This window comes from Centruroides vittatus, unplaced genomic scaffold (assembly GCF_030686945.1).
Source record: "Centruroides vittatus isolate TY-2023 unplaced genomic scaffold, ASM3068694v2 contig_349, whole genome shotgun sequence".
Lineage (NCBI taxonomy): Eukaryota > Metazoa > Arthropoda > Arachnida > Scorpiones > Buthidae > Centruroides > Centruroides vittatus.
In genome coordinates, this window is record NW_027122172.1 from 1,055,129 (window position 1) to 1,080,890 (window position 25,762).

General features: G+C 32.4%; 1 protein-coding gene across 1 annotated transcript in view; it reads right to left on the reverse strand.

The window, feature by feature from the left end:
• HDAC1 (histone deacetylase 1) overlaps positions 1-25,762 on the reverse strand; it is a 44,164-nt gene that overhangs the window by 9,288 nt on the left and 9,114 nt on the right. Inside the window, exons 2-10 of the mRNA XM_067269251.1 lie at positions 21,853-21,965; positions 15,895-16,012; positions 10,325-10,399; positions 8,979-9,117; positions 7,993-8,134; positions 7,801-7,893; positions 2,960-3,209; positions 2,784-2,892; positions 2,644-2,702 (exon numbers count right to left, since the gene is read on the reverse strand). Of these exons, the coding sequence (XP_067125352.1) occupies positions 2,644-2,702; positions 2,784-2,892; positions 2,960-3,209; positions 7,801-7,893; positions 7,993-8,134; positions 8,979-9,117; positions 10,325-10,399; positions 15,895-16,012; positions 21,853-21,965 (1,098 nt within the window). The remainder of the gene's footprint in view (positions 1-2,643; positions 2,703-2,783; positions 2,893-2,959; positions 3,210-7,800; positions 7,894-7,992; positions 8,135-8,978; positions 9,118-10,324; positions 10,400-15,894; positions 16,013-21,852; positions 21,966-25,762) is intronic.

Genomic DNA, 25,762 nt, shown 5'->3' on the forward strand with positions numbered 1-25,762 from the left:
ATCTAGTGCGTAAATTTTCAATGCCGGATCGAAAAAATCGATTGGTTTTTGAACAAAATATCTGGAGATTGCATTTCGGATATCATCCAATTTTCAAATTTTTTGTCACATAGAAAGTGTTGTAGCGATTGGAATAAATGGAAATCCAATGGTGCAATGTCGAGTGAGTACGGTGGACGAGGCAATACCTCCCACCCCAATTCATTAATTTTTTCCAGGGTTCGTCTTGCACAGTGCAGTCTTGCATTATTGTGTTGCAGAATAACGCCTTTTCTGTTGACAATCGCTGGGCACTTTTCAATTAAAGATTGATTTACTTGATCCAATTGTTCACAGTAAAGGTCTGCATTCACAGTTTTTCCAGGTTTTAGCACTTCAAAATGAACGATTCCTCAAATACTCTACCAAACACACAAAAGGGCCTTTTTAGGGTGTAAACCTGGCTTAGCAGTACTTTGTGGCGATTCGTTTGGAGAGAGCCACTGCCTTTTGCATTTTGGATTATCATAGAGGATCCATTTTTCATCTCCGGTGATCGAGAGATCAAAAAACGCTTCTGCATTGTGCCGTCGAAGCAATAAGTTGCATGTGGTGGATCGGTTAGCTATGTTTTCTTCGGACAGATTATGTGGGACCCAAACACCTGCTCTGCATACTTTACCAATCTGCTGCAAATGTTCTTGGATGATCGAACAAGGTTGGTTAAGAGTGTTTGACAGTTCCTTGATTGTCTGATATGGATTTGCTTCCACTTCCGCCCTTAGCACATCATTGTCTAAAGTTGTTGATCTTCCTGATCGATACAAGTCGGAAAGATCAAAATTACCAGATCTGAACTTTGTAAATGCCGAAGGTGGTTTTCTAACATCTAATGCACTTGGATAAACATCGCAAATGTTTTTGATAGCAACTGTTGTGTTACTACCCTTGTGAAACTCAAAAAGCATACAATACCAGATATATACCTCTTCTGGTATTTGGCTAGCCATTTCACCCAGAATTGCAAAATAAAATTTAACACTTAATTATTTACAAGTAAACAAGTCACTTTAACCTTAAAATGTCTTTTGCACGGCTTTGAAGTACACAATGAGCTGATAAATGTTAAACAAGTATTGACATGTGCAGAAACGACATTACTTTCCAGTTTACCTAATAGTTTATACTATAGTGATAATGCCTTGCACAGGCAGTAGTATATGGAAAATATACGTAACTCGAAATCAAATACTGTAACTTCAGAGTATGCCTGTATTAGTAAAAGTATAAATTAAAATATAGCAGCACTTATAATTTTATTATAAATTATTTATATTTGGCTAACTTAATTCATTGGCCAAAAGTTCGAAAATATCAACTGCTACACAAATGCAAAAACTGACATAAAAGAAAGAACTAAAATGCTTTGTGTAAATGTAATAAAATGGCATTGAGTTAGCAGAAGCAGAAATGTGTAAAATGTTCAAGACAGAGATGAAAGTTTGTTTGTTTTGTTAACCTCTTAACAGTGAGGGACGATTATAATCGTCCAAGGCGATCGTGTGGCAGTAGTGAGGGACGACTATACTCGCTAAATTCTTTTGGGGGTATCGCCAAAAACTACCGCAAAAAAGAAATTCACATAAAAAATGAATTATGTAACAATAAAAAAAGACTTTTCTTTACTAGACAGAACTGTTTACAAAATCTTTTCCCAAAACGGTAATGAGAAAAAAACGCTTGAAAATATACTTTAAAAATTTCCCACATTTCTTCTCCACAACTAAGTGTTCCCCACACCTGACTGTTCCACTGTTGAAAGGTTAAGTTATGGCAATGCAAAACTTGGGCGATCTGCCTAGGGGGAATGCCTTCCCGAAGGTCTTTTTAAGGGAAACTGGCCTCTATTTAGGGGTTACAGACGTGGAGAAAACCTGGAAAACCCCACGTGGCCAGCCCGTCCGAGAAAGGCACGAACCCACGACCGAACTCCCAGTATTCGGGGTACGAAGACCGCTTGGCCGCCGGTGGGCCCGACAGAGATGAAAGAATTATCCTTCTATTAAGTTTTAAATAAGATAAATACAAATTACACAAGTATATAAACATTTCAAAACTTTAAAATTCATAATCTTAAAAATAAAATTTTGATTTATACAGCGAATTGTTGCTAATCTGAACCAATTCTGTTTATTTTTCCACTAAACATTCTGGCCAAAAGCAAAAAGAAATTGCAGATTAATTTTTAAAATGTGTCGAATTTGTCACTTTTTGACTCGCTCTCTTTGCGTACGACCTTATAATCCGAATGACTTATACAATAATTAGTTAGGATTGGCACGAGTGCACTTTATATATAAAAAAACATTTAGAAAGATTAGAGCAGATTTTCTATATCATAAACATCTAATAAACTTACAACCAGTGTGAAGTCAATAATAATCTTTAAATCAGTTTTATGTGACTGTTATAGTCATTAAATATAACATTTCATCTTTATATTTTTGAGATAGTATTAAAATTTGCTTAATCTATATTCACAATGAATACTGTAATCAACAATGCATCAGAAGTTCTCATAAATTATAGTCTAAAACAAAAATTTAAAGTATTGTCAAAAATAATGAAACAGAAGGAAAATATTCGGCTTGGCAAAACACTTACGTTGCATTTGTACTCCCGGAGCATGAGGTAGCATGCGGAGATTTTCAAATAACCGAGTTCTTCAAAATTAGAAAAAAGATTTCAAAATTACAATAAATAATATAATTGAATAATGTTATCCAAAAAATAAAGGTACTTACCTAATTTTTTCTAAATATTCTGGTGTGTTTTGATTTGCCATATTTGAAGGACTAATGTGCAACTTGAAATCGGGTCCAAAATATTCAAAATAATCATTATATGGTAATTCTAAAATCATACAGAAAATAATTTAGAATTGATTTAACAATTTAATTAAGTCACGTTAAACAAATACCGTTGGCAATATCCACTCCCAAGGCTACAGATGTTTCGTGAGTCCAGCATCGAGCAACATTTCTAATGGTGTATCCTCCTCCCCCCAACAGTAGAAGTGGCATTTGGTACTTTTTCACAAATTCCACACACTTTCCGTGTCCTTTTAATGTGAGATTAAAGCAACCGAGTCGATCTCCGGACAGCGAGTCGGCACCGCATTGAAGAACCACGGCACTCGGCTGATACATCTCCATTACTTTGCATATTAGCTAAAAATATTAATTTAATAATTTTAAAATGCAATTAAATTCAATTAAAAAGGATTGAAATTTTATAAATATGCATTTATATTGAAAATGCTTTAATCAGATTACAAAGTTCCATTTACATAAATATAAATAATAATATAATCTTATCATAATAAATAAAAATTTTCCATAAAAAATAAAATTTAGATTAATTTAAAAATAAAGACATCCATCATATGCCACAGAAGAACTATAAGCAACAAGCATTGCTGTCAAGCAAATAATAAAATATCTATTGTCTCAATCAGGGGTGTCAAACTCAAACTACTTAAGTGCCAATTTTTTGTCTGGAGTATGACAGCAGGCCAGATGTTTTTAGCTTTTGTAGCCAAAAATTTTCTAAAGAACAACCCAAAAGTAGTCGACTCAAAAAACTCTTTTTTAGTAAACTGAAATTTGATAATAAATTTTAAAAAAAATCATCATTTATACTTTTCCAGCAATAACTTTAATCACAGAACAAACATTTTTGGCCAATTTACAGGTCTGAAGCAGGTCTGTAAATTGATCCGAAAATAAGGATTGCAAAATTCAAAGTACAAGGATAAACTGTAATTTACTAATATTTCAAAAACAGTCATTTTATATGCAAAATAGTGTGAATTGTTTAATAAATGATCTTACAAAGACAGAATTTAATTTGAAATTCAAAAGATGAAATAGAGAAAACATAATGTAAACATAGAGTTATTTATTTTATTTGATTTATTTTTAAGTAATACGAATTAATAAAAATAAAAACAAAAACAATAATAATTGAGTTCAACAATTTTGTTTATTAAGTATTATTTGTTTAAGTACAAAATATCACATTTTCTTTGGTATCAAGATAATAAAATATAAACAGATAGCATTATTGAATTCGTGTTGCGGGCTGCAAGTAATTGTCTCGCGGGCCGGTCGTAGCCCGAGGGCCGTACCTTTGACGTGCCCGATCTAAATTGTTCCAATTCCAAGTTAAATAATTAAAACAGATAACCAAAAGTTCCCTCATTGTGAAGAACTAAAGAAAGAACTGATTTGATTTTGTGCTTTCATTAACTTTTTTAAGATTCCAGGCCAAACTTGTGCTTCCTTATGACTTTAGACATTTAAGCACCATCTTCAACATAAATTTATATAAATGATCAATAGCACCATAAAATACAGATCTGTAACCCTCTGTAAATTTAGAGAATTACAATAGTTTTAAAGACTAACATTCGTTAAGAGATAAAAGGATGCAAAATTAAAAACCTTTATTACTGTTAAAAATATTCAAATATCCAAACCTTTACGTAACCTCTAGACATTTTCCCCAGGACTTTAACCAATGTGTTTCTATCAATTTCTCTCTCTCTCAATTTGCAGATATTTAAAATTAATCTAACCAAAAACCAAATTTATTATATGCACTCTCACAATATATTGTAGAATTGTGCTACCTTTGTTCTCTTATAAGCATAAGAGAACCACGAGGTTTATGTGCACAAAGCTCATGGTTCTATACACTCGACTGCATATTGTATATTATCATCAGAAGTATAACAGACAGATGTCCTACTTCTGACAATTCTTAAAATAAGCTGCTCATGCTGCACAATAATGAATCCTCACATTTGGAAATGTTTTTTTTTTTTTTAAATTCTTTATACTGATGAGCTACGAACAAATAATCATTCATGTAAGGAGTCGATTCCAACCATTATATTTTGTTTGAAAATTATTTTTAGTTCATTTTCTTATTTATTTTGAGACATTTTATTTCATTAAGGATAGACTACAGCAGCTTATCTGGACAAAATTCTAAATGCTAAACTCACTTTACTATGACAACTGCTGGCTGCAACCTATTATATCATCAAACCCAGAAAGGACATCTTGGGGAGAGACTTCCACGGGAAGTTGAAAGAATGATCTCCTGCCCCAAATTGTCACCAAAAAGAACAACAAAAATCTATAAAAGATTAATGGCAATGACATGACTTAAAGATTGTTAGAATTAAATGAATGTTGGCCACTTAAGTATGTAAATAGGATCAAGTAGATGTAATCGTGTAATGTCCCCACAACCACACTATAAGAAGATGGAGATGGAGTTACGGATTGAGCAAGGTAAAAGCAAGACTCAAGTTTCATTGATGGCATAGAAGTTTCTTGGTGACAGTTAGACAAAATTAATTTTAATATTTCTTTGTGAATTTTCAATAGATTTCAATTTTATATTTTTGCTTGTTGGTTTTAAGTAGATAATTCTAATTTAATTTATAAGTCCCCAAGTGTCAGGAAAAGTTTCTTACATGGGGGAGGATAGGGCAACTTCGGCACGTTAAGAATAAGTTAAATTTTGTGTAAACTGAAAGAAAAGCATTGTTTATTGTCTACCAGAATGTAACCTTACCATAGAACTGGTTAAAATCAGTTTGGAAATAAAAATAATATTCACAAACAATAGAAATGAAATATGCTTAACAGCCAAATGTTTATACCCTACACATATCACAAATAAATTGAACCAACTTTTCCACATCTATACAGCCACATTAGCCCACAGTTCACACTTGCAGCACATAATCCACTTTTCCTGAGTAGTTCTATATTGTTCATCGCAATATATGCAATAAGTATTTTCGTCGTCATTTCCGGTTCTTTAGGACTTTTCTGCCTCTTTCCTTTAGTGAACTTCAAATCAGATTTCTCAAAATCCATTGCCCTTCTGCAAGTTTCCGTCTTTTTTAACTTTAGCCTTGGCTTCTAGTGTGGCTTTATATAAGAATTCAGTTATTTCTTCTGCTTGTTGTTGTTTGCAGCAAAATCAAACCACAGGAACAAGATCGGCAACACTGCCGAAGATGCCCCAATAGTCATAATTTAGAAACATTAAGTAGAATCCTGAGAATAGGGTACCAAGCCATGATCTGGCCATGTGAATAAGTTAACGTTTTATCTTTCTAACAGGAAAAATAACTTTCGTTATTGTGGAATTATAACAAAACATGCCAATTCTATATAAATGGAAGCAAAATATTATAGGAAATTGAATGAAACAGACAACTTATTCGATATTTCAACTATGCTTGTCGGAGAACAACACAGACACAACACTCAACAAGCCGTCATCAAAACTCAACTGTCTACCCCAGGGGTGGCCAACATACGGCCCGTGTAATGGGTTTATGTGGCCCGCAATTAATTTACTTAACTTAACTTCCAATAATTGGTCAAATGGACGATTCGTGATACTTCTTCATTTTTTAAAAAAATTCCATTGTAGAGATTTACAACTTTTGTATTCGTCTGTTATAAATTTATACTATTTGAAGAACGAAAGACCCACACTCACTGAAACTCATCTGCCATTCCGCCATGACACTCTGTTTATGCTGATATGCGACGCACAGTGCTGCCTGTCAATTTTATTTTTGTTTTTGCTTGTACGTTTCTTCGCATTGTAAAATGACATTGTGCATGTGTCAGGAACTTCTGTTCCAACAAACCTCACCTGCCGCCCGGGTCAGTGTATTTGTATTTAACATGATTTAATTTTAATATTTCGTTCGGCCTGTGAAAAAATTTTTCTTTCCAATTCGGCCCAGGGACAAAAACTGTTGGCCACCCCTGGTCTAGCCTCTAAAGAGTTTCCTTTTATTTTGTTTCAAAGAAAATTTAATTGACGAACTTGCCCCATATGCCAAAGTTACCCCGTCCTCCCCTATATACATACTATTATCCATAAAGACATATTTTAAGAACAATTCACCTTGGGAAAGCATTTCCTCAGCCACTTGAACACATTTTTGGAAAAAATTGAACATTGGACAACTCAAGAAGCAACAAGCTGCAAACAACAATCTTTTAAAATTGTTTGACAAGATCCAAATGATACTAGAACATGTTCAATAATTGTTAAACAATGATCATTGACTATGTGTGTATATATGTATGTATGTATATATATATATATATATATATATATATAAATATTGTTCTTTTTATTATAATTTGAATTTTTGGTAACTTTATTTCATTATTGTACATATTCAGTCTTAGAAGAATAAATAGATTTTTTATTAAGTTTAGTAATTATTTCAGGTTTTTGATTCACTAACAATTTTTCATTACTTATTGCCTGCGTAAAGTCCAGGTCTGGCACTAACCAAACCCTCGTTTATGTAATGCACTGTTAGGAAACTATCCTTACTCTTGATAGAAACAGATAAGGCATTACACAATAATACATATGCTGTTATATTGCATAATTAGAAATTACGAAACTATAATATACAAAATCTCAAATATGAGATGATATACTTGTAGAACATTAATTTACTGTTTATCATTATACAACTATTAAATAGTTGCTATAAACATTAAAAATAATTTACTATTTATCATACACAATGATAACCTCATTACTTTATAAGGATTTTATTTACTAAACAATTAGACGCTCATATGCTAGTTTTGTAATGCATATATTTGTTATGTATAAATGTTTTCTGTTGTTACAAATGTAAGATTTAGTAAAAACTTAATTCAAAGTTAAATAAATGATAAAAAAATAAATACCTACCGGCTGGAATATTCCCTCATAGGCTTCGTCGTCAATTCCGTCGCGAAGAGGAAAGTTTACGGCATAATATTTTCCTTTGCCAGCTCCGATATCCTGAAATTTTTGCGGTTTGTTATAAATTATTCAATATAAAACATAAAAACAAGCCATCACATTTACTATTTTCATTTAATAATAATAATATTTATTTACCCTCAAATCCCCAGTTCCAGGAAAATACTCTCCATATTTATGAAATGACACAGTCATTACTCTATCAGTGGTATAAAATGCTTCTTCAACACCATCTCCATGATGAATGTCAATATCTATATACAAAACTCTCTGGTGATACCTGGAAATTTTAAATCATAAAGCAATTTATGATTTGAGACTAGTAGTAGTGATTTAATTCAAAATTTTCATCAATATGTTATAAACACTACTGTGATCAAGAAGTATCAAAAATGGCTCATTTAAACTGCATGCATGCAGGAGGGCAGTCTTATCATTTTTTTTCATTGTTTAGTATGACTCATTGACATATAACAACAATCCATGTCATTGCCTGTTTTCATTTACAAATAATACTTGTGTGTGTGTGTAAAGAATTTTGCACTGACCATTTTTCAAAATGTCGAGTGTAATTGAGCAAAGAATGTGCATTAAATTTTGTTTTTCGCAGTGGAATTACTGCTACAAAAACATTGGAATCAGAAATTTGATGCTCAGTGGTCATGGTTTAACAATTAGGGATATTATTGAACATGTTCCAGTATCATTTGGATCTAGTCAAGCAATTTTAAAAGATCATTGCTTGCAGCATGTTATTTCTTGTGTTGTCCTCAAAAAGGTTTCCCAAATGCTTTTCCAAAATTTGTTGCAAGTCCAGAAGAGGTTTCACAAAAACAACTTTAAAGCATATTTCAAGGATTGGAAAAATGTTGGCAGAAGTGAATTGCAATCAATGGAAAGGGATTACTTTAAAAGGAGACAAAATAAATTTTGATGAATAAATTCAGATCTTATGTTTTATTGAACCATTCCTGATTCTTTTTGATCACAGGGAGATATATATATATATATATATAAAATGGTGCAGGATTTATGTAATTATTAATATAATTTTAATACATAAACCACTTAATTACTTTGAATAAAAACTAAATTTTTATAATTTTAATATTTTGTAAACTTACTTTAACAATTCTAGAATTGCTAAAACTATGTCATTCACATAACAAAAACCAGATGCTTCAGATTTTTTTGCATGATGCAAACCACCCGCCCAGTTCACAGCAATATCTGCAGCCTGTTTGTTTAATTTCACAGCTCCAGCTTTAAAAATAAATAATTATATTATTCCAAATTAAATGTGTTGCAAAGTACAGTTATAAAATGTTATCTAACCAAACTACAAAATGAGCAGAAACTTTTTACCATATTTTCGTGGATTGTCCGGCATGTCGGTCTATACAGAGGAGACCAGAAAATCAGATATTTCTATATGGTAAAAACTGGCATGCTGGTTTATCCCTAGGAATGCTGACAAACCAGTTTAAGTGAGGTTATATATCACTCTTTAGAGGGCACATTAAAAGAAATGGAAGCATTTTTATTCTAAAACTGTGAAACTGTCAGCATTACATCAAAAACTACAATTATACATTTAATTTCTTCATTTTGTCTTCTTTTTAACAACATAAAATACGAAGTTCAACATCACCTTAACACCAAAGGTGAAATCAACACTATATCTGAAACCTGTTACTGGTTTGTTTCATGAAAAAAGCAGTCTATCACAAACGTTTTCGAACTTTTGGATAGTTCTTCCTCGGATAAAATCCGACAGAACGTACAAAATAAAATGTAATTATTCAAAAAATGAATTGAATGCCTGAATAATTATGTTCTATTTTGTAGTGTTCCATTCGATTTTACCAGAGGAAAAACTATTCAAAAGTCCAAAAACATTTGTGATAGACTGCTTTTTTCACAAAACACACCGGTAACAGGTTCCAGATATAGTGTTGACGTAAAATACTCGTGGAATACCGAAAGTGCTTTTTTCTGTGTTTATGTTATATTAATTGGTTCCAAAAATGCAAAAATAAACATATTAAATTTAAGAAACTGGCAGTAAATTATCTCAACTTACATTAATTACCATCCACTTTGTGTGAAATTTGAGAGGAAGGTGTTATTTTTAAAGTCAGGGTAGATGGTCATTGTAGCCCACACTGATTAACTACTACTACCATTAATGTCAATATAACCTAACTGTTTTACTGTCTTGTAAATGAAAACTCTCTTCCTGATTTTAAGTCAGTCAAATTACAATGATATTATATTATTGTACTCAAAAGATTTTTTTTTTTTAACAATTGTTTAACAACTAGTTTTGTTAGATCTGATTAATTTTATATTTTAGTTGCAATTTAACTGGCATGCCAGTAACCCTAGGTTTCTGACATGCTGGTCTCTCCCATTTATATACGGCATGCTGGTCATTCCTCAAAAATGTGATATAAATTATGTAACTTACCAACCGAACCACCCGTAGACAACTGGCAAAATTCATACAGGCCATCAAAGACAGGACAATCTTCCCCAACATTAACTAAAAATGAGTAAAAATAAATTTTAAAAACTTTTTTATTTCATAAATACATTAGAATTATTTATCCTTTGCTTCTATTCCATTTCTTTAATCTCACTATGTAACTGGTTCAAATATTTTCTAGGAATTATCACATCCACAGACTCCATAATTACTAGCTAAAGTTGTCAATTGACTAGTAATTACAGAATCTGTGGATGCGATAATTCCTAGAAAATAACAGTCTTTGAACCAGTTACATATTGAGATTAAAATTATTTGTTTAGTGGGATAAGGCAGGATGAGAGTGATCCACCAACAGGGAGTAACTCCTGGAAAGACTTTTATATGGGAAACTGGTTCCCATTTAAGCATTAGACATTAGAAAATGCAAAATAAAATTCCACATGGCCTGCCTGTTGATCTGGCACAAGAGAGGTTCATCTATCAGTGTTCAGTACTTTTATCCTGTTGGTTACTTGGACAATTAAATACAGTAGAATCTATTAGGACTACTCTATATTGATGATAATCAACTAATATTATTAATTAAACAGAACAACATGAGTAGTGGAAATTATGGTTATATAAGTCTGACATTAAAAGATGTTAAAACAATTTAAAAACGTATAATTATTAATTAATGTTAATTTATCCAAATAATAACAGCTCAAGGCTTGATGCATATAATGAAATAACTAGGGTTTCTCAAACGGGATCCCGGTCGCTTTTTTAACCCGGGAAATCCCGCAAATTTCTTAAAAATTCACTTTTTTCTTATTTTGTGTTAAAGTTCAGGAAATTTTGCAAATAGAAAGCATAATTAACTCATAAACTGTCAGAATAAATTTGTATTTATTAATTTTAAACCTACTTATTAGTTTTTTAAATTTTTTCCTCATTATGGCACGTTACAAATGGTCAATAATCAATGCGTAGCTTATTTGTGGCAGGATTCTGAAAATTCTTTACTTGTCAGAACCTGTAATATCTGGAATAATTGTGCTTTTGCTGTCTTAATTTTTAACCATGCCCAGTAGCTTCAATAACTGCATTATGCCAGATTGTGCAAATTGGCAAGGATGCAAACGAGTATGAAGTTTTTCTTCATAAACCTGATTATTAAAGACAAACGAACTGTCGAATTATCGGGCCACAAGCTTAATACCGCTATTAAAGCAGCCAAGGTAGACAAATCAGAATACTAGAGAGCAAAAGAACTACTACAATCTCGAAAACGAACTAGAAATCTTCCAGGCTACGGGTGAAAAAACACATAACATCTATTTTCTCTTAAATGCATTAAACACGATTCCAATCACATCAATTGAATCGGAAAGGGCATTCTCGGTAGCAAGACTTTTCATTACTAAAATAAGAATTAGATCGAGTGATCGGAGTATTGACCATCTTTGATTTTTAAAATATTATAATACAAAATATTATTGTAAATTTTTATAATGTTTTATTTAAAAAACAGAAATTACCTTCTAAGTTAGAAGTTTGATCTAAATTCATTTTTTCTTTAAATTTTCAACTCAATTCAAAGTTTTTTTTTTTTTTTTTGTTGTTGTTGTATGCAGTTTCCAGCAAACTTTAATAAATTTTTTCTATTAGTGAACATTTCTACGTAATTCAAAGATAATTTTTAATATATATCTTACACAGCATTATTAATGTGATTTTGGAGGTTGTAGAACGTATTAGATTACTTTAAAAAATTAAAAATAATTATATCATTTGATTTCAAGCTATTTTGTATATCTTAAAAATAATTAATTCTATCCCGGGATTTCCTGGTATCCCGGGAAACAGTTCACTTTTATCCCGGAATCCCGGGACAAGCAAAAGACCCTAGAAATAACCAATGATCGCCTTAAATATCAGGCTAAAAACAGGCTAATTAAATGATTGCTATAAAGTAATTTGACACTACTTTAAATCAATCATTTAAATCAAGGGGTCCGAGTGGCGTAACTGGCAAGCACACCGCAAGGCAAGTGAAGGTTGCGGGTTTAAGTCTCGCCCTGGGTCAGTTCTTTCATTCCAGAAGGTTCTAAATTTATTTAATAATTTATTTAAATTATAATTACAGTAGAGCATCGATTATCCGACTTAATTGGGGACTGGGGTTGGTCGGATAACCGAAAAGTATGAAAAAATACATTATTAGTATAGTGTATTAGGCCTGGTTTAAATACTAGCCTCCCTTTCGTGGTCGAGCCAGTGCTGCCAGCTAAAACATGCAAAAATTTAACAAAAATAATATTAAAGTAGCCAAGACATAACCAAATATTGTAGTGCCACGTCACTAGCGGACATTTGAATTTGCCGACTAGAACGCGGTCGGTTAACCGATAAATCGGTTAATCGGGGGTCGTATAATCGATGCTCTACTGTATTAATTTAGTTAAAGAGATGGCACCTAAAATCTACCTCTAATGTCAAATTACTTTATATCAATCATTTAATTAGCCTGTTTTTAGCCAGATATTTAAGGCAATCGTTGGTTATTTCGTTAATTCATCCACTATTGTTTGCCTGCTGTTTTTGCAGTATCATCTCTAACAATACTTAGCATATAATTGAAGCCTATGATTTAAACTACCATATTGCAAGTAAATAACAATTAAAACAATTGACATTTAACATTTAAAGTATTGGTTAAGATTGATAATGATAAATACATATTATCATTATATATATTGTACTATTGTATTGTATTTGAATTGATGGGCTTATCACACATATGAGATACTATTATACTAATTTACAATAGTATATAGAATAGACTATTTTTATTTAATGACAGATCCCAAAATGCCTTTTGGCTATCTTTGCTTAGTCTTCTTCAGCTGGATATAGGTCTAAATTACAGGAAAATGTTTTGAGACAATACAAAACTGTAACATCAATTTGCATACAAACATCTTAAAATTGACAAAACCAGTTAAATTGTAGCCTTTACGACAATTAAAAGAACATTTGGTGCCAATCACATTTAACCAAACTAAACCATCAATACATGTACAAACTACAACAACATTTCATGTGTACTGATGGTTTAGTTTGGTTAAATGTGATTGGCACCAAATGTTCTTTTAATTGTCGTAAAGGCTACATTTTAACTGGTTTTGTCGATTTTAAATATGTTTGTATGCAAATTGATGTTACAGTTTTGTATTGTCTCAAAACATTTTCCTGTAATTTAGACCTATATCCAACTGAAGAGGGCTAAGCAAAGATAGCCAAAATGCATTTTAGAAAATGTTATTAAATAAAAATAGTCTAAATTGTATGTACGATTGTAAATTAGTATAATAGTGTCTCATATGTGTGATAAGCCCACAAATACAATATAATAGTATAATATATATATATACACTACTATATAAAGAGAGAACGTATATTTCCAATCGTTACCAAATTTTAATTGTAGCATCTTTATGATCCCTGGAATGTTTACCACTAATCAAACCTACAGATTTTTTATTAATTAAATAAAACTGCAACAGATTTCTGTCTGTCTATTCATCTCTCTCTTCACTAGATGGCAACACATGAATTAATACTTCCTGTCAAGGCATTATCTCTGAAAAGTGTATTATTGATGTTTACTATTACATTTGAAGAACTGACATTAAATTATAATTAGTTAATTAGCAAAATCTTCGAGGCATTAAAAAAGTGATGTCATTATGCTAGACGGCAATACGTGTACATATGGCAAGTTTTCGAATCATCACACATTGTGTTCGTGATTCATTAGGCTTAGCTGTATTTGCATGAGTTTTATTTATTTGTGTGAGCGAAGATTATGCCTACTCAAAAACTACAAATCCTTGGTGCAAAAAAACTCTGAAGTGCTTTCATTTATGACACTTTTAGACTATTCATCATCAGCTAATATTGGGTCTATAGATAAAATATGTGGGTATTGCAGTGCTCTGAAGTGGAAGAATGAATCACAAGGGATATGCTGCTCTTCTGGCAAAGTTAAACTGGATGTTGTACTGTACTTGCCCCCAAACTTTTTCTATCACTATTAAATGGGACTCATCCTGACACTAAACATTTTTTAAACCACAATAGGGCCTTCGAAATGACAAGTTTTAATGCCACAGAAATACTTTAAAGAAATTTCATGCCAACATTCAGAATTGAAGGACAGATATATCATTTAATAGCATACCATTAATCCTGACAAACTACCCATTCAAATGTAAATGCCTACAATTTCCAGTCGGTCTATGCTTTGCAATGACCATTAACAAGTCTCGAGGCCAAAGTCCGAGAGTTGTGGGACTTGACCTGGGATGCAGTTGCTTTTCACATGGCCAACTCTATGCTGCGTGCTCACCTGTTAGTAGCTGCAAATCTGTTCATCTGTGCTTTTGATGATAAAACACAAAATGCTGTATATCGGGAGCTTATTCAATAAGTTAATCTAGAAAATATTCCACATCTTTAATAGGAAAATTCGAACCCGCCGGAACCAAAACACTAATAATAAAATATTTTATTGTTTGGTTCCCACGGAGAAAACACGAATCATGAGGAACAACATTCAAATAGTGCTGGTTGGTGAAACCGAGAAACGTGACCGAGACGATAAAAGGGCGACAAGAGAGAAAAGGAAGTCGGTTACATAGAGTCCTTCCGATCGACTCGAAGTCGGTTACGGAGTGTCGATTAGACAGTGTGTGCGCGTCCCAAGTCCCGAGGGAACCCGACATCGAATGAAGGAATACCTTGCCAAGGATACTTTAACTGGTAGCAAGATCGACTCGGATTAAGAGGTATGACTTCCCCAAAGTCGTGTAAACTCTCCCTCCGCGTATCCGAACTTAGGCAACAGTAGCTCGCCCCTATTGTAACTAGCTTTAGTCTTAATAAATTGTTATTGTTATTATACGTTGTTAATGCCCTTTATTCGAGTATTGCCGCCGCTCTACCGTCAGACCCATCCTCTTCCGCACTCTCACTCGCGTAACAAAACCGAGCCGCCATCTTGATGTGGGCAAGTCTCACTGACCTGTTAGCCGAGAAAAAGGAGGTGCGACTCTGTCTACCTCCCGGTGCACCCACATGATAAAACACAAAATGTTGTATATCGGGAGCTTATTCAATAAGTTAATCTAGAAAATATTCCACATCTTATAAATATCTCCCATCAACTACAGGTAACATAGCTAGTATGTATGTATGTATGTATATGTATGTATATGTATGTATGTATATATATATATATAATCAGGCAAGTTGTTGTTTAATAATGCATGTTATCAGTCATAAATCAAGGCTGAGGGTGCAAAAGACTACTTATTTACTTGATGATAATGCTAACTATGATTGAAACTCTGATTAAAGTAAGGGTATTTTAACTAGCATGTTTTGGATATGCTAGTTTCTCATATAGAAATACAACAAGCGAATTCCTGAATATTTTGATTGTTAAATTAGAAGAAACATATCCTTAGTATAATAAATTGAAGCCAAAGCATTTCAATACTTACACCTTTGCATCTGTTTATTATATTCTGACATGTTATCTGGTCGAATGCTTCTTAAAAAACGAATGTAATCGTCACTGTGATATTTGGTCATTTCTTCTTGTGTTGCTTTATGAGGTCTCTACAAGAAATATTATACATCATCTATTAAAAATAGAAACTGCAAATATGGAAATTCACTCTCTCATGAAACCTTTAAAAACAGCAAAACAATTTAATTATGAACATTTTCGCTCATTTTTAAAGACCATCTTGGGTAGAATACAAAATCAAACTTAGCAAAAATAGAATGTAACAGATAATTTTCTGAACATAGAATGCCAGTTGGTTTAAATGAAAAATTAAAATAATAGAATAAAATTAGAAATAAATACAGTGGAACCTCGCTTAACGAGCATAATTCGTTCCAGGGTCTTACTCGTAATGCAAAACACTCCTTAAGCGAAACAATTTTTCCCATAGAAATTAATATAAAATGCGATAATGCGTTCCACGCCGAAAAAATGCTCAAATGTTTTATGTGTAACATTTATTCAAAAAAAAATTGTACAATATACACTGTTAAGGAGCGTGAATCATCATCATATTTTCTTCTAGCGTGGAATGAACCATCCTGGAATGAGAATTCGATTTGCAAAAACAAAAAAAAAAAAAAAAAAATCACAGCTAATATGTTTGATAAACACTCCAAACAATATGCCAAATTCTTGGGTTATGTAAATGCTATAATTAAATATTAGAAATTAATTAATTTGACTAGAGGTAGGCAGTTAAGTTTCCATCTTGTATTAAATTTAATTATTATAAATAGTTAATTTTTAATTCAGACATTTCTAAAATTTAATTTGGAATCGGTCATTAAATTTAATGACTCAAGAATTTGGCATATCGTTTGGCGTGTTTATTATATAACGAGCTATGGTTGTTGATGTTTATAAGTAATATGTGTGAACACAAGTTTGGAAAAATATGTGATCACAAGCGACACTAAGATGCTAGCTGTGCTAAATGCAAATTGATGGAGCATGCCGCATGCACACAATTTGCGACTTCCCCTCTCCTCGTCACTCGTTATGCAAAAAATCGCTTGTTAAGCGATGCAAATTTTTAGAATTTGTTTTGCTCGTTATGTGAAATACTCGTTGTGCGAGGTGCTCGTTAAGTAAGGTTCCACTGTATGTAAATATATAATGAAAAAAATAAATACTGTAGTGATAGGTTGGAAGATGCTCAATAACAAATTTGTTAAGAATGTACAAATGGGCATCTTTTCACCTATCTCTACAGCATTACGCAACCATTAACTGTCATTAGGAAGCCCCAAGACCTCATACTTTTTGAAGAGTATGTTACAGTTCTCAACTTTGAAGCATTACATCCTTCTGCAGTAGAACCCCGGTTAACGAATGCCTTGGTTAACGACCAAATCGGTTAACAAACTTTTATTTTGCAAATATTTTGTCTTGGATAACGAACTTAACAGATTTTTGTGTCAAATTTGTAAGCTTGCCGAATTTTAGGGGGAATCAGTTAATCGTGCATTAGTGATGGTCTAGGATCCATTCGTACGTTGGTGATGGCAGAGAAGACAAAGATGACAAGTATTTTACAGTGAAAATCGTTTATTAGAACGGGACGATGCTTACATATTTGAGGTAGTTGGAAATGGTTTATCTACAGTATTTTCTCCTGACACTGAGGAGTGGCATATTGCTGGTCCTACGATAGTCCAATTTTAGAAAGCCGTATACCGAGGCACTGTTCATCAGGTGTTTTCAGGTTACCTATGATACCGACTTAACTCTTAGAGCTTTTTGGAAGGAGCATTTTAACATCTTGCATTGTATCAACCTTATTGACAAAGCCTGGAGTGAGGTATCTCACCACACTTTGCAATCAGCTTGGAAGAAACTTTGGCCAACTTGTGTCCCAGAGCAAAACTTTCAGGAACTTGAAGAAGAGAGCTCTCCTGATGTAGTGCATGAAATCGTGTCCATTGACAAGAGTTTGAGAGTAGAGGTAGATGATGCAGAAGTGGAGGAGTTGCTGAAAGACCATCAAAATGAACTGACAGAAGAGCTGGTTGCCATGCAGGAAGAACAGATAAAAGTCTTACAAGAAGAACATTTGTCAGAGGAAGAGGCTAGGGAAGAAATCACCAATGCTGAGATCAAAGAAATTTGCAGAAAATGGAATAATGTGCAGGAATTTATCGAGAAGCATCATCCTAACAAAGTTGTGGCTAATAGGGTCATTAATTTAATGAACGACACTGCACTAGTGCACTTTAGAAAAATTTTGATTAAGAGAGTAAGACAATCAACTTTAGACCACTTTCTTGTTCCTTATCAAAAGAGATCTCGACTCGAAGAATCTCCCAATGCAGTGCTACCAAATATTTTTATGGAGGGAGATTCCTCTTTCAAGCATTAAGCTCCGTAGAAACAAAGGTATGTACAGTGCTACTTTATTAAATAAAATTTACATATTTGTTTCTGTAACGACAGATACTACATTTTCTTATATTTTCATCAAAGAAAACCCATTTTACAAATAAAATTACAAAAATACCGACGACTAGAACGGATTAATTGTATTTGCATTAACTTCTATGGGAAAAATTGCTTTGGTTAACGAACAATTCCATTAACGAACGGACTCACGGAACGGATTAAGTTCGTTAACCGGGGTTCCACTGTATATGATTAGAACTACATTTTTGCCATCTCAGGAACTTCCTCCTCTATAACATCAAGCACTCTTCTAGGCTGATACTGCAAATCTTGGAATTAGCACACCTAGCCACATATTCTTCATACCCTTCTTTGTATTTGATGGCACTACCTACATCCAGAATAGAAATGCCCCTATGGGCAGCCCACTTTCTGGAACCTTGTGTAAGTTGATCTTAAGATAAGGTGACCAGATTTTAACATTGGCGAAGTGGGACAAATTTGACAGGGATTGGTTGTCTTGTTGAAAAAAATTGTTCTAGAGCAACCAAACTTTATTATCAAAGAATGCAAAACTTGTATTGCATTATATTTTTTTAAATTTCAACATATTTACATGTAAAATTTACAAATATAATAAATGTATATACTATTATAAATCCTTACAAAAATTTTAAAGACTTAAAGTACTTATGACAAACTATACTTTAACAATTATTTTAATCCTTCTGTATTTCTTTCTAAATAATAATAATACTAACTTGTATTACTTTTCCTCTGAATTTGCCTTGAGTGTCACTTTATTATTGTAATTTTTTTATTATATAATACTGTCGTAACCAAAATGAGCCCTAGCCCCACTGCTAGCAATATAACCGTGCAAACCGATGTGCTTACTCTCACTAATTGCTAGCTTTCTAAGGTAGCGACAGACGGGAGGCTCTGCACCACGTAACATGCAACAAACAAAACTTGGACTCGTTCATTTGGACAGCCTGTGAACATGCACTGCTTCGTTGCTGCAGCTGCAGACTCCAAACCATTTTCTGTCAGTCTTTGCCACTAACACAAAGGATTTTATTGGTGCAACATTCTTTATTTCTGAGGCTCATGTACACCTTGGTACTGATACATGTGATACAAAATGATCTTTATGAATCTTAAACATAAGACATAAGTTTATGACACATAATTAACAAAAACTTAATCTTTCCAAAAAGTTGGGACTTTTTTAAAATGCTACGAGACACGGGACAAATTGTTAAAAAGTGGGACGTCGTATTGATGACATTTTGATAATCTGGAGATCTGAGAATTTATCGGTGACATCGACACCAACTTGTAAAGCTTCACCTTAAACCTGGAATAAGAAAGTGACTGCGAGGCACACTTCCCAGACATTTTTTCTTTTTTTTGAAGTGGCACAGTTAAAACCAATATCTTTAGAAAACCCACTTACAATTTGCAATCATTCCCTGAGCCTCCCATGACCCTTTAAACTATAAACTGGCAGCATTTAGAGCTCTAATTAGAAGAGCCTAACTCATTGTCAAGATAACAGGAACAGAATGTAAGAATTTAAGTACATCAGAAAAAATGCTCAATGCTTTGGCTTTAAATCCATCATCATCCCTTATAGATAAGTTCTGCTTGGAACCAAAAGTCCACACAAACAACTCTTCAAGTACTGATTATACTGTAATGGAGTACACTAGGCCACTTCAGTCTACAAGGAGATCAGTAAAGCCACTGCCAGAAGGATCATATACAAAGAGATCCTACTACTACTATCTATATAGTAAGTTACTACATAATAATACAGATCCTCCCAGTTCCAGCAACATTCCTCTCAGGGATATATGCTTTCCTCTCAATGAGAGGGTCACACATGACTCTCAGTACATTGAGGCAATTTTAAAATCTTTGGATGCTAGACTGAAGAAGCATAAGTATAACATCCAAAAATCTGGACTTGTCACAGCCCTCACTGCCTATGCTCTTTCTAACTTGGTTGATGTTTGCTGCAACATGCTAAAATTATTGAAAGTATTAGAAACTAACAGATGAGCTCGGCATTGCTCAAACAAAAAGTAACGATAGCAAAGATTAAGATTATTAGATTACAGCCAATCTTACCCATTTTCATCGAGTGCAAAAATTAGGTCCCCCGTCTTCCAAGACTAATTAGAAAATTTTTAGATATCTGCTTACCACACTGATATAACAATAAATAAGACTCATTGCAATCACTAACTGGCGTGTAGTACAACTAAGTGATGAATAAAAAACGTTTTTCTAACTCTTCCTGGGTTCTTCTTCAGGTTTAATAAATTTGAAAAATAAGCTGGATCTTCCAGAATCATTCATAAATATAAATTTGAACATAAAATCGAACATTAAGACGAAGAGTTTGAATAAAGCAACTTATGCACATGCACTCCCCGTGTCAACTTTATATACGACAAAACACTAAATATCGCCGAGAATTTTTAGAAGAGTCTAAAAATATGTTCGATTTCCCGCATATATGCAAAAAATTGCATCTAAAATAGTACAGTAGAACCGTTCTTCAGGTTAATCCCGTCCCTCTCCCCACGGGGGAATTTCGAAAAATCCCTTCTTAGTGTACGTTCTCACGACATACCCTGTGTACCAAATTTCAACTTTCAACTTCTAACCATTTGGGCTCTGTGCTTATTATTATCATTATCAACCCATCTCAATTATAAGATAGACATCACACATGTTACACGGAAGCTGTATACATTTACAAATATGTGCAACAATCAATTATAAGAATATTAATTAACATGTTAAGTGCCAATGTGTTACTGCTAAATCACATTAATGATGCCATCATGATTTTGTATACTTTCACTCTATTTTATTATGTAAATTTTTAAATTTTTATTCTTTCATAATGAATTTTTCTTTTCTGTTAGGCCAGAATTATTTCTAATCCTTCATGTAGATGTCCAGTATTTAATACTTATATTTATTTTTTACGTGCATGTTTGCATCACATACTGTAGGCCGGATTATGTTTCACAAGATCACTCATAGTAGGCATCCTAATAAAAACTTACCTACAAGCCAATCGGTTCCTTTACGTACGAATAAAATCGTGTAACCCAAACATTGACACAGCAATATAATGCTCTTATAAGAGAAATAAGCAGGATCCATGTTTCAGAAACACAAATACAAATGATTTTCATACATAAGAACAGGCTCTTATTTGGATGAAGTTAAGTACAAAGCCAACCATAATACCATTAAATTGTCATAAATACAACTGATATAAAAAAAAATTACAAATAAATCTGATAATTTTGGATAAAGAATTCAAAGTAACTTCAAGTTATTTTGAAGTTTTTAAAAATAAATTTAAAATGGGAAGAATAACTACAACAATCAATAAATTGTTTGTATCATAATAAATAAATAATATATTTTTATTTTATTAATTACCAAAAGACTCATTTAAATCTCTGTAAATGGAACTTACATATATTTCCATTTTTCTGTATAGTCCATAATTTAATATCAAGTTGTGAGTCATACGGATCCGGTGAGGCTTCATCGGATGTCCTTGTCCATAATAATAATTTCCAATGTCACCTGAAATAATAAGTGTGTTACCACTTCATAACTCTTATTGATTGGATAATGTTGAAAAGTCAACATCAAGTCAAATGTTTGCTGTTTAGGTCTTAAAATGAGTTCAAATTCCATTTTAGAATCCAAACACTCACTCAACATGCAATACCTGTTATTGTATCCAATTAAAGTTGGAAACCTTTGAGATATATATTAAATTGGATTAGCATATATAACAGTTGTATAATAGAAGTTTGTTAATCTGGGATCTACTCGACCAGAGTGATGCCAGGTCACCAGATATTTTTGTATTTTCACAAAATGTGATAGGTTATATGTAATCCAAATGTTACAGTCACTGCTATACACTTTGTGTCAGCTATCATATGCTTCCAATTTGTTTATGCACATTTTTAATCCATCTGAAGCTGATACAGTACATAAATATTCACCATTAAGACTGATTAGAAATAAGTTAAAACAATAATGAATTTATTATTGTGCACAACCAACATTCACAATAATTCCTGTGCATATAATATTTATTTTCTAGACATGTACAGTACAGTACAGTATTTCCACCCTAGTCTATATCATAACACAATCCAAAAAAAATTCCAATTCAAGGAATACTCGCATGCCAAATTACTGAATTAACAGAGGGTAGCAGATTACTGGATATTCTGGATCATCATGTACCAGATTAACAAACTTCTACTGTAATCACAATAATTATTTACTGTTGTACAATTAAGAACCTTTTATCAATAAATTAGTTATACACTAGTGACCAGTGATGAACCAATAGACATTTTGGCCAATTATCAATTAATCAGCCAAATTGTATAATTATACATTATATATGTATATAATAATTATTAATTATTTTAAAAAGTTTATTTATTTATTTTATGGGACTAGCAGCTATGGCTCATTCAAACATAAGGATTGAAAAAAGTTTAATTAACAAACAAATTAATTTTTTGTTACATAATCAAAATTATTAAAATGAAAATTGGAAGATGAAAAACTGCACAATTTAAACTGTTTGTTTATTATCATTTTGTGCAGTTTTGTTTTCATTTTTAGACTAGTTCATTAACATAAGTCCTAAAATTGGGGGTGTAAAGGGTAATTTTGAGAGGTTTGGGAAAAAATTCTTGAACACAAATTGACATTAGATTATTAAGAATTCTCCCAAATATATATCCTAATTTTGTCTGTCTAATACAGCATTTTTAAAGTTGCAAACATTTTGAAATTTAAATATGCCAACTGATGTTATACTAAGGTCCGAGCCCCTAGTACGGGCCTGGCCAACCCGCGGTCCGTCACGTTAAATTGTGTGACCCACTAAGCGATATTATATATCTATTAAAACTTTTGTTTCCGGCTACGTGTATACCAAAACAATTAAATAAATGAAAATTTGCGTGTGTCATTGTTACAATGCGCAAGTGCGAGTACGAACACTTGGTATAACAATAAAATCTTATTTCGTATTTGTTTTACTTTTTTAAAAACATGTTTGTCTAAATTGTGGCCCACCGTAATGTTACGCGTGATCAAAGTGCCCCGCCAAACAATTTGGGTTTGCCAGGCCTGCCCTAGTATAACAACTGCAATATAATATTTAAATTTTAATGCTTTGGATATACTTTACAGATCATTGGAAATAGCCAATTCATAAGTTACTGTAATTAACAACATGATGGTGTGAACTGACAAGTGATGTCTCTCTCTTGGAATTCTCCTTGACTTAAATTTAATAAAAGTAATGATTAATAATAATAAATGATAATTAGTCTATGTTTGACCAAGCCAATTACCGATTCTGCACTGATTAATTGGTGCATTACGATAAGGGACAAAGATTAATCAGATGATATAACATCTGATATCACATAAGGGATATAGATCAATACTTGCTTCCACTCACTTCTACAATCCTTTTGTCAATCTCGTTTCCAATGAAGAAATTCAGAGAGACTATTGCAATCATCAATAATGCAGATACTTTTAAATAAGAACTATTTATAATTATGTGATTCTGTTACAATTATTAAAACATTGGGTTATCATAATTAAAATATGTTATAATCCTTAGTAAGCACAGTAAGTACAGTAATCCTTTAATTACAACCAACAAGTATATAACAGTTTTATCCTTATGGTTTTGCTGTAGTAAAAACATCATCTGACTAATGTATTCTCTCACCACACCGGTTTGTTTAAAAACAATACTCACACCCAAAACCAATCACCAGTGTGAAAACTTTCAAAAAAGCAAACGTTTTTGATTCCCTTCCTGGGATCTTCCGTTGGAACTGGATTCGAAGCTTCAAATAAAAAAACCATGCTCCATAGATGTAACAATCAAATACAACTCTAATAACCCTTCATATATAAAACAAAACATCTTCAAAATGGAGTATATAAAAATCATCACTAGAACCAGCAACCCGACAGACATACATACCCATACAAAAGAATTAAAAAAGAAATTCGTTCTCAACGGTTACCCCAACAGTTTAATTAATCACTGGGAAAATAAGATAAACAGTAACATGAATAATAATAAAGCAAAAAAGCTAAATACGGATATAAAATATATCAGCTTTCCATATATAAAGGGACTATACGAAGACATCAACAAAGAACTACAAAAAAATGAACATAAAGCTGGCTACAAAATACGAAAAATTACAAAATCCAACAGAGAACCAGAGAAAAAAGAAAAAAAAGAAATGTAGTGTATAAGATACCGTGCACCTGCAACACAACTAATTTCTACATAGGAGAGACCAAACGAAAACTAGGCATAAGATTAAAAGAACACATTGCAGACCTCAAATACCATAGACTAAACTCCGTTTTCCACGATCACTGTTTACTTAACGACTGCGACATAGACAAAAACAACGTTCAAATCCTATACAAGGAAAAAAATATGTATAACAGAAAATTTAAAGAAAGTGTTTCAATCCTAACCGCCAAAAATTGCATTAATAAAAATCTAAGCGTAAAAATAAATGAAAACTGGTTAAAAATATTGTAAAACACACTGTATATATTAATATAGGTTGTGATTATTGCAAGAAATTACATCGCTGTTAACCATCTATAATAACTCTGAAAATATGCAAATTTGTACTACGCCACAGCGCAAAAAACGAGGCCGAAACAGCCATAAGACATTAATGAAAAAGAATTTTTGTGTCCTTGTGAAAAATCACTTATTATATTCGGTAATATGAATACAACTATAGTCTACATCTTCTAGATATTGTGATAACTGGATATCATAAAATAAGCAAAAGATTATGTACAGTACAACAGGTAATCGGTTAATCTACTTCCTGTCAGTGTTTTTAAAGAATTTTTACATTTTTTAAAAATGTCTTATTATATATGGCTTATACTCTTATACATTGTTTTTATACCAGATATAAATATTGTGTGTAAAAGGGATTACTTCGTTTATAGAAAAAATAAGATACATGTGTCGTCTGAGTTTAAACCTTGTATGCATGGCAGATCAAATATGATAATGGTAAGAACCATACCTTGTGCTAATTTTGTTTGGTAAAATACTTAGTGTAATATTTTAATTGTTGTATTGTTTAGTTGACTGATGAGGGGCTCTATGCCCGAAACGTGCAAATGGCACGTATCAACTAAATAAAGATGGAAATAAAGCCAAGTGTTTAATTAAAACTCAACTTTGGGTTCATAGTCCAAAAAACTATATTCTTTAACTCATTAAGTAAACACAAAATTGGCCTTATTTATTCAAAATGAAATCATCTGATGGAAAA